General features: G+C 53.5%; 4 protein-coding genes across 4 annotated transcripts; all 4 read left to right on the top strand.

Annotated features, from left to right (window-relative positions):
* Window positions 1-2,527: 2,527 nt before the first annotated feature.
* TNA1 (High-affinity nicotinic acid transporter) lies at window positions 2,528-4,186 on the top strand (the record flags this gene model as incomplete). Its single annotated transcript, XM_036638899.1, has 5 exons — window positions 2,528-2,652; window positions 2,704-3,084; window positions 3,152-3,240; window positions 3,324-3,806; window positions 3,858-4,186. The coding sequence occupies 5 exons, from the start codon at window positions 2,528-2,530 to the stop codon at window positions 4,184-4,186; spliced, it is 1,407 nt and encodes a 468-aa protein (XP_036496720.1).
* A 4,833-nt stretch (window positions 4,187-9,019) lies between these two features.
* CGCS363_v007049 (uncharacterized protein) lies at window positions 9,020-9,997 on the top strand (the record flags this gene model as incomplete). The annotated part of the gene is made up of 1 exon (XM_036638898.1): window positions 9,020-9,997. The coding sequence occupies one exon, from the start codon at window positions 9,020-9,022 to the stop codon at window positions 9,995-9,997; it is 978 nt and encodes a 325-aa protein (XP_036495812.1).
* A 292-nt stretch (window positions 9,998-10,289) lies between these two features.
* On the top strand, window positions 10,290-10,511 carry CGCS363_v007048 (uncharacterized protein; the record flags this gene model as incomplete). The annotated part of the gene is made up of 2 exons (XM_036638897.1): window positions 10,290-10,359; window positions 10,408-10,511. The coding sequence occupies 2 exons, from the start codon at window positions 10,290-10,292 to the stop codon at window positions 10,509-10,511; spliced, it is 174 nt and encodes a 57-aa protein (XP_036495813.1).
* Window positions 10,512-12,066: 1,555 nt separating this feature from the next.
* Window positions 12,067-12,969, top strand: CGCS363_v007047 (uncharacterized protein; the record flags this gene model as incomplete). The annotated part of the gene is made up of 1 exon (XM_036638896.1): window positions 12,067-12,969. One exon carries the CDS (start codon window positions 12,067-12,069, stop codon window positions 12,967-12,969), a length of 903 nt encoding a protein of 300 aa, XP_036495804.1.
* Window positions 12,970-13,066: the final 97 nt, after the last annotated feature.

Raw genomic sequence — 13,066 nt, 5'->3', positions numbered from 1 at the left:
GAAGAGCGATGAGTCAACAATGAGTGACCTCTTGGTAAGAAGTATGCATTCCCCGGCCGCGAGAAAACGAGAGACGAGGGAAGGAAGAAGATTGAACAGAACCAACAAAAATTTGGGCAAAGCGGCCCGTCAAACGTTTGTTGCTGGTCAGACAGACAAGGTAGACGGCCCCTCTCCGTGGAGCCCAAGGGGTGCAGGACTTTGCAGGAGTGCAGATGGATGGTGGGTGGTGGTGGGCAGCCCGCATCCGATCCACCGGGGCGAAGGGTGTGATGGGGTGCGATGTGGGTAATCAAGGCACGCAATCGGAGGCGTGGGTGGGCATTCTGGAAAAAAGACGTGGGCGATCCCGCCCTTTCTGCGGCCTGTCGATGGGACTTTGGACTGTTTCTGTGTGCGTCCCCTTGGGGATAAACGGCGGGGACTAGGGGTCGTGTCGGTCGTTTGGGGCCAAGATAGCCGGTGTTGGAAGGCCGGCCGAAGCAGAACCATGTTGAGGGCCCGATTGTGACCTATACATAGTATTCGTGCGGTATATGGATGATACCTTCATTGTCCGACATCAGGAATGTAATGGCGCGTCGTCGAGAAGAATGAACCGAGACATCCAGGTTCATGCAGCCAAAGCGCCTGTTCAGGTAGGTATTCGACGCCCTTCTCCGCATCATGACTGCCTCTCTCTCCATTTGGGTGATTACTGCTGTGAAACGAGACGGCAAAGTGACAAATTCCGGTTCGTTATCAGAAGAGCCAATCTTTTCCTCGAGATGAATAGGAGGAGTGGATACTCAGCCGAGGTCCGCTTTTGGACCCCACCTCCCTTCTCCAGTCGTGGCCAAGTCTCCCCGTGGGAATAAGCGGCAAGCGGGCAGGGCCAGGCCAAGCCGGGAACGCAAGAGTCATGACCTGGGCCGGCTCCAACAGCAGGGCAGCTAGCAACACTCCGGCGAGGGTGCTGCATCGCAAGTGCTGAGGACATGGTTGTGCGCTGGCGGACGACGTTGGAAGATGTTGTTGCTCTCTTCTGAGAAAGAAGCATCCGGCCGTCAATCATCTAGTGTAATGACATGAAAGCATATCGAGGGATACCACATTGAAAGTTTTGCGGATTGGGCCCTCCGCATGGGATGTGGAACCTGTCACGGCGGCCACCAGGCGTCCCTGTCCAGTGTCTCGACCACAAACTGTGTGGTCGAAAATTATTTCCGGAGCAGGACGGCGCTTGTCTTTTGCAATTCGGGCTCCATCCGAGACTTCTCTCTTCTCTTTCGGCGGGGCGCTGCCCGCGGGAAGGCTGCCTGCAGCGGGCAAACACGCTTGTGAAGGTTCCCTCTTGCTCCCATCGTCCTTGGCAAGCCACGCCAGCGGCAGTTGTGGTTGAGAGTTGAGAAGCAAGCAGGTCATTCGTCTGGGGTCACTGTGCGTGTGCCCTGACCATTCAATTGACAGTGTTCGGCCGATGATGAGTCGCCGAGTCTGATGTGCATGGAAGGATGAACCTGGCAAGGTGCACAGGGACAGAGGAAAAAAAGAAGAAAAAAAAAAAATCAGAGGCGATAAGCCATATCGATATCGGTGGCCCGAGCTTTGGCCAGCCGTTCCTAATCCGGTTCTGGATGGAAGGTGCATCCATCGCACAGGGCTTCCCGGGTACCTAGAGTGGGTCGTCGGAAGTGTCATCTCCGCTCTCGGCTCCGATCAACGGAGATGGATCCCTCCACAGTGTTTTCCCACGCTCTCGCTCACGCGCCGTCTCACATCAGCTTTTCGGCGAAACCACACCTCCCGTCATCCCGAAGCCGAAGGAGGGGCAGGAGTGAGGTGAGTGAGCATGTCAGTCAGGCGACTGACGGCTGAAACAGCCATGCAGGTGATTGTGAAGATGCCTCGCATGTGCAGCAGTTCATCTCTCATCAGCTTAGTAATTTCATTCGGTACGTTCAATCAATGTGGTGTTTCTTGTGCCATTGTCTGTGACCCGCGAAATTATCAGCAATTACCAGCGGCGGGGTGAATCCATATCTCAAACCACGCTCGGAACCGCGGAAATCGTCGGAATGCCAATTCCTATCTGCAAATTAGTCAACCAACGTCGTCATCCTACCGGAGAAAAAAAGAATAGGCCACGCCAAGCCGGTCGGCGTTACAGGGGAATTTGCAGCTCCATCTGAAAACCTTATCCGGTGAGCCGCACAGCAACATCCACGTCCCTTGGCTCCCTTTTGGCCCGCGGCCCACTTCCCCGCGACGGTTTTGCCCTCCGTCTTTGCAGAATCCGGGGTTTGGGGCTCGATGGCCTTCCAGGTTTGTCATGTTATCCAATGAGACGCCTCGACGAGACGTTGGGGCGCGGAGCGGATCTTGCTAGACGACGGTTCGGTTGACGTTGCCCGCACCTTAGATCCTGCTGCAACGATGCCATGCGTACCCGGCAGATCGGGTCGAGGATAAGTAGGCCCCTCGGGCCCGGGCCCCTGGATTCGGGATCAGGGCTCGACTTGGTCCATATTGGCTAAAGTCGATCGACATGGCATCGCTGGAGAAGCCACATGTTGACGAGGCGGATGTTGTGGTGGATGAGAAAGATCGCAAGCATGTTTTCGTTGAATGTGACATCTCGCTGGAACAGAGAACGGCTGAAGCCCGCGTTCGGTAAGATTCTCAATGACGATAATTGCCTTAACCCTGGCTGAGAAGGCGCAGACGCAAGGTCGACTGGCGGCTGATTCCCATCCTGGGCATCCTCTACTCCATCGCCGGTTTAGACCGCGTGAACCTCTCCAACGCCCGCGTCGCCGGCATGAACCAAGATCTTGGGTTCGACGTCGGAAATCGCTACTCCATCGCCCTGCTCGTCTTCTTCATCACGTACTTCCTCTTCGAGCTGCCCACCACCCTGGCGCTTAGACCCATCGGCCCGAAGATCCTGCTCAATGGTCTGGTCTTTAGTTGGGGCATAGTGATGCTTGGCATGGGGTTCGCCAACGACTGGAGAGTGATTGTGGCTTGTCGGATGCTCATCGGGATTTTCGAGGCCGGGTTTCTTCCGTGTTGCATGTACCTTCTGAGCAGTTGGTATCAGCGGTACGAAGTTCAGCAGAGGCAAGTCGTCCTCGTCAAGGACGTATCCATCACTGACCGCTGAGACCAGAATGGCGCTCTGGTATATGATCAACCTCTTCATCTCCGCCTTTGGCAACATCCTCGCCTACGCCATCATCAAGCTTGACGGAGCTCACGGTATCGCAGGATGGCGTTGGATCTTCATGCAAGTCAACATGCCACCCCCTTCCCAAACCAACTAACCTCCCTCAGCATTGAAGGCGCCCTAACAGTAGGCTTCTCCTTCATCGGATACATATTCACCCTGCCCTTCCCAGACCAGCTCCTCGCATCCGGAAAACGCACCGCCTTCACCCAGCAGGAGATCGAAACCATCCTCGACCGCGTGGAGCGCGACCGGGGCGACGCGGAACCCGACCCCTTGACCTGGCAAAAGTTCACGAGGCTGGTCATACGCTGGGAGCTGTGGGTGTACGGCTTCATGTTCCTCTGCTGCTCCGCGCCCATCTACGCCTTTGCCTACTTCATCCAGATCATCCTCACCACGCTCGGCTACTCGACCGCCGTGGTCTTCCTTCTCTGCGCCCCGCCGTATCTCTTCAGCATCATCTGGACTCTCCTCGTCGCCTACGTCGCGGACAAAACGCGGTTGAGGATGCCGTGGATGGTTCTCAATGCGGCGATCACGCTGACTGGACTCCTCCTGACGGCGTACCATTCCGACAACGGGGTGAGATACTTTGGTACGACCGTCCAGGATGCCAATAACCGATGCAAACATTGACTCTTTCCAGGTGTCTTCCTAGGCGTTTCCGGCTGCAACGGCAACCTCCCGACCATCATCGCCTTCCAATCCAACAACGTCCGCTCCAACAGCCGGCGCTCGGTAGCCAGCGGCGTGCAGATGCTCTTCGCCGCCATCGGAGGCATCTACGCCTCGTGCACCTTCATGCAGCAGGAGTACCCGACGTACCGGACTGGCGTGTGGTACGCGGTCGCGACGCAGTTCTTGTTGATATTGTTGGTGGCGTTGATGTGGTGGTACTTTAGGCGACAGAACAGGAAGGCCGACGTGCAGCGGGTTCCCATCCAGAATGATCCGGCGTTTAGGTATACTTTCTGAGGTAGTCGTGCCCAATGCTGTTGGATATTGACTCCTCCTCGCTTCTTCTTTCCCCTTTCTTCCTCGACTGCAACGGCTGCTTTGTTGCTGCTTAGGTGGGACAAGGGCTGCATCTGCCAAGCCAAACTCCCCGAACGTGAATGCACCCCGCCCCTCAACAATATCTACCCCTTGCCCCCGTCGAGCAAGCTGCCAACCTGTATCTTTCTCATTCCTCTGTGTCTCACGCGAAGAACAGTCAATCTTTTCTTTCCCTCCAACATGGAGATCATTCTGCCAGTCCGAAAACGTCGCGAGAACATCATCCCATGGCCGCCGCCAAGACCTAGACTGCAACCCGCCCATCCTGGAGGACCGGGTCCAGACACAGTTCCCAATGAGATCTTCATCCGTATCATTGAACACATGCTAGACGACACAATTGCCTTTCTCGCCACACAAGACGACCATCGCAAGACACTCCATTGTGATGAGGTCAGAGATACCACTGCGCCCGGTGCCGGCCGCCTATGGGTCAAAACCCAAGGGGTAGGACGCGATAATCAAGACCCGATACCCATTCATTGTTCCTTAATGGAGTCGAGGGCACAAAAGAAACGATACAGAATTCTCAGTGTCTTGCTGGGTACAAATCAGGCAAGTCGAAAGATTGTGCATCAACGAATCTTTCCCTTCAAAATCCAGACTGAAGCAATACCGCCCGTGTACACGAACTTTAGACCTCGCTTTGACGATGCAGTACCCTGGTTGCTCTGTCCCGAGATAGACAGTTTCTCCGTAATCACGAAGTCCCGGGACGAGCTAAGAATTAACTGGGGGTTCATCTTATCAGAGAGACAGAGAGTAGCAAAGGATCGCAATGCATTTATCGATTTGCTCCATGCCGTGCAGAGCCCGCTTCCTGCCGATAAAACGCTTCTCAACTGTGTACAAAATTTCGATTTGGGAGATATAGACTACTTCATGGACGAGCACAGACCCCTTTTCGAAGCCCTAGCAGCTTTCCCGAGCCTTCGGGTCATTCGAGTCAGCGTCCCGCCCCCGACCCATGACTTCAAGCTGCTTCCCAAAGATCACTCTCACGACAAGCTTGAGCGCATCGAGAGCTGGAACCCAGATGACTCTGTCCACCTGAGCAAATGGGTGGAGACCAAAGGACAGAGCTACTATGAGATTACGAAACCGCTGAGAAAAAGAGCAATTCCCATCTGGCTCGCGACTGCTCGTTCAAGGGGCCCTTGGGCGGAGTTGGTGGCCACGCCTGATGGACCACGCCTGTCTTACAAAACCGACCCATGCATATGCAAAACCTGGGCACCCCATTACCTCGCGTTCAGGTACTTCTTCCACGATAGCCCTCATCGTTACCAACACGGTCATCATCAAAAGGGGTTTTATGTTCTTGGCCCGGGTGGAAAACCCAAGATAGAAGGGGACAGCGTGAAACGCCTCGTGCGGAAGAAGTACTGGTCTGTCCGAAATAGAAAGCCAAAGTCGAAAGGTCAGTAGAGGCCCATTACACTCATTATTGAGCTCCAAAGACCCAATCAAGCTCAAAAATGAACCGTAGGCTGATCATTCACGTCGCAGGCACAATGCCTTGCATCCCCTGGGATATCTCTATCCTAATTATAGGGATCCTCATCGAAGAAGGTTTCTCCTAACTTTCATCCGACAAGCCTCTTCATCTGAAGCTCTTGTGTCGCGAAAAGCCATACGTCTTCTGGCCTGGGCCATGTGGTGATTTCCTTTCCTTCCAGTTGGATACGGAACAAGAGCGTCTTCACGACGACGCTCTGGCGCAGAAAAGGCGCTATCGTGCTCTTCGGATCCCCTTGAGTATCTGTCAGGAAGCAAGAAGACTAGTTCACCGGAGAGTACTCCAAACCCATGTTGACATCCATTACCCCACTTTCATAACCAAAAGGTTTCTGCATGTCTATGCTGGAGCTCCCGAATTCGATGAGAATGTCCGGTTTCTGATTTTCCCCGAAATAGATAAATTTGGTATCGGAGGCGTAGGAGAGTGGCATCCCGGAAGCAACTTCATGCATGCAATGAAGTATTCTACCACCCGAGACAGGCGCCTTCTGGAGTGGGTGTGGTGCGCTCACCGCCGCGAGAAGGGACTTTTCCCCAATGAAACGCGTTCAGAATGGGACAAAATTGAGGCCGTCTGGAAGGAAATAGAGAAATCACGCTGCAAAGCTTGACCTTTTCCTTGATTTGTATTTCTATGAGGAATAGTTCAGCATTTACTTAAATACTAAAAGGCATGCCGAAGAGTCCAAGATCAGAAACATTCAGATTCTCAGATTATTGTTACGGGATCTACTCTGACAAAACCCTTCATAAATGTCGCCGAGGTGATGGGCGCCCGGTCCTGAATTGGTACGATAACCGCAGTGCAGATTCTAGCCAGTCCACGTTTATAGGTAAAGATGTGGCTAAGGACTGATGGGATGAGGGTTGAAGGCTTGCTGCGATTCCCTCTCTAGAATCGTAAGCGGGCGCCAGGGAAGTTGTATTCGCACAGCGGCAGTCTGGATGAAGGAAATACATTCGAGGTCCTTGATTCGTAGCAATCAACTTCGCAATCTTCGTGTTGAGACCCTCATGTGACCCTTTCAATGTGATGTCGGACTGGCTTGTTTCTCACTGCCTTCTCGCCATCAACAACAGTCTCGTCAGGTAGTGTCGCAAGCTTGCTGAATTCCGCTCCGTGGACCACCTTCCAAGAACCCAAGTCAGCAAAGACCTTTTCGTCGGTGGCCTGAAGGCTCCCATGCGAATCCTAGGCTACGTGGCCTGTCATGTCTCGATGGACAGCACCGATTGCGACGCCAATTTCTTCTAAGAAAGGCAGCCGTGAAAGAAGGTAAATGACCATGGCATGTCTCCGTTGGAAGACGTCGATATCGAAGCCAATGATAGTGCGCATAAAGTGTACAGCCGAAAGGCGTAGAGAGGGGTTGAACATGTTTCAAACAATATTTTGGCTAGGAGGGCAACTCGGGAACGTTTTGCATGAACCAACGTCTGGCTGGAAAGAGTCAACCCTGAAGATGACCCGGCGGCAATTCCGAAAGTGGCTCTCGTCAAGTGGCGAGCAAGAACGTATCCGCCGGGCCATCTGCCTCGTAGAGGAGTTGACAGCCAGAATGAGGCGGAATGATTCAAATCTGCGTAGGTGCTCGTCCTTATCCTCTGGACATGCAGGTGTGTAGTCCAGGCGTTCGATGGTATGGCCATAAAAAACTCCACGTAATGGGATTGGCGCCAAATAGAGCGTCTTCGCAGAGGAACTTGAAGATCGAGAGAAAGATTTCCGTTGGGATTGATTTAGGCCCAATTCGGCCCGGCAGAGCGTTTTGGAGTGACAGACTATCAGTCACGGTGCCGTTGCTATCTTATTCCCTTGCACACGCCTTGCACCGGCAACATTGCGATTCTCATGGCTTCTCGGAGGTAGCTTGAGGGGGCATGGGGGCATTCGGGCATTCCCCGCACAGTTAATCGCTGTCGTCACTGTCGCTATCGTCATCATGATCATCGTCGTCGTCGTCGTCGTGTTCATGGTCGTCATGATCGTCGTCAGAGTCGTTGGTGTCTCCATGATGGCCGTGATGGTCACTGTCCCACTCCAATTGGCGTTGCGCCGCGTACTGCATAGAAGTCTGATGCCAAAAGAGGTTCCAAGGCCACCAGTCGTCTTCTTCCCAGTCGTCTCCGAAGCAAGCCCACCAAATACACATGGCTTGGTGATTTCGCTTGAAGTCAAAGGTGCGGCGATCTGTAAAATATCGACCGTCAGCCTTGGAGTTGGAAATTGGCCGCGCAGTTTACCTACGAAATTTTGTTGCACGGTAAGCCGCTGCAAAGTTTGCGACAGCAAGACCACTCTTTTCCAGTAGTGGATGGTGGTGAAAAAATGAGAAGCGCCCAGCATGGGATGGAAAAACAGAAGAGGAAGGAAGGACTTTCCCAACTCCTCCTTCTCGCGAGGAAACTGCGAGCACCCCAAAAGGAGCTCCCTGCCGCGGTTGCCTTCCATGCAGCTACCCGTCACCGCCTCATTCAACGCACCATCTCATTTATCTCGAGCAACTTGAGAGGCAACAAAGAGGCTGCAGCATTGCGGTTGCACAAGCAAGGGTTGGACCTGGCCTGGCCTGTCCAATACGGCATCTTGTGGAACATGAGATATCAAGGCCATTCCGAGGCTGCCCGCCTTCGACCCAGCGCGAAATACGGACGACATGCAGAGCAAAGAACACATCGATGCGAGATCCAGCTTCGCGATCTAACTTTCGATGGATAGGTACCGGTAACTCCAGTCACCAGACAGACTCGAAGATGTCGGTCGCAACGCATTATTCTACGAGCCAACAGGTCTTACCTCGATGACTGGATTACTATCGGAACAGCATGTGCCTACGCCGCTGGGTTGACATCGCAACATCCTTGACTACTTCATCCACGAACATTACACCTCCACCAGAAACGAACTGAGCGACGTTGATGGAATGGAGGCCCAAAACGTTCTCGGAAGTATCACCGGCAGAGGGATTCTCAAGTTCCCCGCGTTGACTGTTTGCATTTGTCGTCAGGCTTCACATCGCTGAATGCGGATTTTGAATCTATGTCTCAGTCCACCACTGGAAAGATCGTCATTCACTTCACGTATCATTTCTCTGCCTCTCGGCCCGCGCATGATTGGAAAGTGCTTTTTCACATCCGAGATATCAATGCAAAAGGATAAACCACTTGCCTTCCCGCACCTTGCCCTCGATCGCTGTTCCTCATCCTCCTGCAGTGCCGCGCCCACAGATCATGGACTACTACGACTCCGATCAGTCAAGCAATTCAAGCATCGCCTGGGATGCGTCGCCTAAGATAGCACCTCAGCCGACCATCCGCCGGTCATCGATGACTGAGTCTTTGCCGCCGGAAATTGTCCTCGCCATCCTACAAGCCCTCGTCACCCAAGCCGTGGAGATAGCCGACGAGATGGCAATGGTTCTCACGTACTCCGACGCGAGACACGACTCCAAGCTTGATATTCTCATTCACACCCGCTTCGCCTGGCAGCACGATTCCACCCAGATGAGACGCTTCCGCAGCATTCGCGCGCCCTTGCAGATCAACCACCATACCAGACGACTTATCCACGAGCATTTTGTCCCCTTTCCCATGCGAACCGCCAGGCCCCGATCGAGACATATGGGCTGGGTCTGTCCAAAGTTAGATCTTTTTTACCTCAATACCGACGCCGACGAAGAACAGGGTAATCTCAAGCGTGCGATTGAGAGCCCAACGCCACTCGACGCCCAGCTCGTCAAGAGCATTGAGGTAGTCCACGATTTTCCGCCCTACTTTTTCGGCGAGGGCTGGGTCCCAGAACTCGAGACAGTTTACGCCCTGCCAAATCTGCGCGAGATCAATCTCAATATCGGATACACCGGTGATGAGTTCGAGCCAGTACCGGTCCCGAAAAAGCTGCACTCCCATGCCGACTTGCTTCCAATTGACGCAGATCTCTTCCCAGAGCTGGCACTGTACTTCAACGACGACGAACCGAACGAAAATTACGCAATATGGGCGGAGAAAGCTCGTGCAAGGGGCATCAAAATCTTTTGCATCGACCCGCGATTCTTTTGGTTCTGGAAGACGATCGAGTTGATTCAAACTCCTGCCGGCACAAGAATGAAGTTTGTTCATCCCGAATGTCGATGCTATAAGGGATCGCCGTGTGCATTGGACGACTCGGGTAACTCAAGTTTATCTTCCGGGTGGTATGATTCATCGTGACCGATGTCAGACATGTCCATGTATGCCATCGTGACCGACGTCAGCGAATCTCATTCGTCCGTGTAGCGCGTAAGTCCTTACTTGGATCTGTCACGCCCCCATCACCCCTATCCTGTTTTTCTTTAGTGTTTGTCCACATGTAAGAAAGCCTGACCTTTGGGGTAGGTAGTCGCGTCGGCACCGTCTTTGTCTACTTTTATCCGCCGATAATGGCGTCTGATCAGCCCAGCCTCCCGACATTCTTGTGCCTTGTCGGGATATTTCTGTTTGTCGCCGAGGTCAATCTGACTTGATGCAACAACGACGCGCAAATCCCTGGCCATCATCTTGTCGCGCCTCACCGAACCCCGACACCGTCGTACGCTGAAGCGTCCAGACTGTTCTTGTTCAGTTGACTGACTCAATCGTAGAACTTTCTCGCCATCGCCTCTCTTTTCCCCTCGGCGCAAAACATTTGGTCCCTTCAATCCCCACGCAGATGAGGTGGGCGCAATCAGCTTCACGACAAAGATAGCACATCCTTTCGCCTGCGATGACGGCCTGTCCAGTCGCGCCTTCGCTTCCACTCGAGGTCTTTCTCAACGTAGTCGACATTCTCATTCTCGAAGCCGAAGTCACCGCGGAGCCAGTGGATCTGTGTTTCTACCTGTCGTCGCGTTCTGAGCCTGAGTCACGACTTGACGTACAAGTCACCGATTTGTTCTCAAATCCGAGATGGACGCTACGGAATAGGAAGAGAAGATTTGAACAACTGCGTCTTGCACTACAGGTGAACAGCAAGACTCGTGGCATGGCCCTACGCAAGTTTCCGCGCATGACCCTTTGGGATTCGTACAGCAAAAAGGCGTCTCCGTTATGGGTACATCCAAAAACGGATCTTTTCAATCCGATATTTTGCACCATGCCGAGCGATTGCTTTCAATTCAGACAGGCTCTACAGCACCCATTAGCTCAGGACCGGGTTTTAGTCCAATCCCTCGTCAACATTCAAGGCTTTCCACGAGACTTTCTGATGGAAGAATACGAAGCCGACGTTGATTCAATATTGGCACTCCCCAGCATCAGAGAGATAACGTTGAACTCCGAAGTTGTCATCACAAGTGCAAGCTATCGATATCCCGAAATCGACCACCCCCATCCCAGTGACGAGCTCATACCGCTGAGCGGGTACTTCTTCCCGACAATAGGGAGGTGGACGGGTTGGCATCGCCAGGCACTAGAATACTTCTGTTGGCGAGCGGAAGAGAGGGGCATCAAAGTGTTTGTCGGTATGGGAGGGAGCGCGGAGAGGAGGAAGCTGGAATTGGTGCCTACTGCGGATGGGTTGCGAAGCAGACTAATTAATCCTATTTGCACGTGCGACATATGATTGGGAGACCGGAAGAAACATGGAGACGTACGGACTCCAGCATGGAGGTTGGTTTATCGAGGGCGCCTGGAGCCGAGGCATGAACATATGGGCAAGTGTAATAATCAAGACGCATTTTGCATCCCAGGCAGCGCAACAACTTAGACAGACATGAAGTCCATATTACATAGGGCATGTGGGCTCTTTTTTTTTATTAAGGCCTTTGAATAAGGATGTGGTGCGCGCATATTATTTCTTTTACGCCATGATGTGAGGTGTCAAACGGAGGTATGTTTGCTTGATGTGGGCGGCCCTCGGCAAATCCGTTTGTTTAGAGATGAAGGTGAAAACTGATTTCAATGGGAAGGCACATGAGACTGGGCCTCTGGTTCCTTCCCTTTGAACTTGCGCAAGCTGCTCTCTTTCGCCAGCGAGAAAATTTCTTCACCTCTCAAGTTAACAAGCGCAAATATTTCTCAACGCGCACAACCAAAAACCAGCCAAGCGTCTTCCTCACTTCAGCAACACCAGCTCCATAGCTCCTCGAGGAAGCTTGTTCGGTCTGACAGGTGAGTTTATAATCACATTTCATCAATCCGGTCTCTTGTTAAGATCTTTCGTTCAAAACCCATTGTCGCGTGTTTCTTCTAACACAGTCGCTCTAGACAATCCTTCTCCAACCTACCTCCGACTTGGGCCAACGCTATCGACACCCGCCAAAATGCCTGTCCTCAGCAAGCCCGTCGAAAACAGCCGCGGCCCCGTCCCCTACGAAGTCTTCCTTCTCGTCGTGGACACCCTCATCGCCAAGGCCGAAGCCTTCCAGGAGTCCCTCTCCTTTTGGATGTACTACCAGCATCGCGTCCCCTCCAAGCTCGCCTTCATCCTCTCTCAAGACGAAGACGAGGCCAGAAACCAGCCGCTTTATCCATTGAAGACCCGCTTCCGCTCCATCATGCTCGCCTCCCAGGTCAACACCAAGACGCGCGCCCTCGTGCACAAAAAGTTCGTTCGCGTCCCGCTCGCCTTGCCTTACAATGACACGCTCGCCCCCGTGGAGGCCTGGGTCATCCCCCACCTCGACAAGGTCATGGTGATGCCCTTGATCACCCGGCTGGTGGAGCCTGAGAATATCGCCGGCTTCGTCCAAGCCATCTCCAAGCCCACGCCTGCGGGCTACGCCATGCTCCAGCACGTGCAGCACCTCTACCTTCCCAGCCTGGCGTGCTTGAACAAGAGCTACCACAACATCATGGAGCACTTTGCTAAGCTGCCGAACCTTCGAGACGTCTTCGTCAGCATCGGCCGGTACAACAAGAAGCACTTCGAGGACGCTTACCTCGACAGCGGCCTGATCATGGTCGACCAGGACACGTTCCCCGACCTCCAGGACCTGTGGACTACCGGCACGGCCTACTCCCTGCACAAGACGTGGCGCCCCTACGAGGAGAGAGGCATCAAGCTCTACGGAGCCGGCAATGCGGATTTCGAGAAGGTGATGGAGTTGATTCCTAAGGAAGGCGACGTTACGGCTATTCTCTACCCCCCGGGCAAGCCTCGCCCGGCCCAGGATGAGTCCATTGCGGAGGAGGCGTTGGAGATGGTTCAGTCGCTCGCACTTTGAACCAGAGTAGGGGGTAACTGAGGACAAAGGGCTTTTACCGGCAAGAACAGATCACGTAATGCTCGCATCTGGGGGCAAAGACTTGGAATGGTTGTGC

The sequence above is a fragment of the Colletotrichum siamense genome (genome assembly GCF_013390195.1).
Source record: "Colletotrichum siamense strain Cg363 chromosome Unknown KSG_Cg363_contig04, whole genome shotgun sequence".
NCBI classification, from domain to species: Eukaryota; Fungi; Ascomycota; class Sordariomycetes; order Glomerellales; family Glomerellaceae; genus Colletotrichum; species Colletotrichum siamense.
Note: the sequence above shows the minus strand (reverse complement) of the source record. Positions and strands in the feature narration are given on the sequence as shown.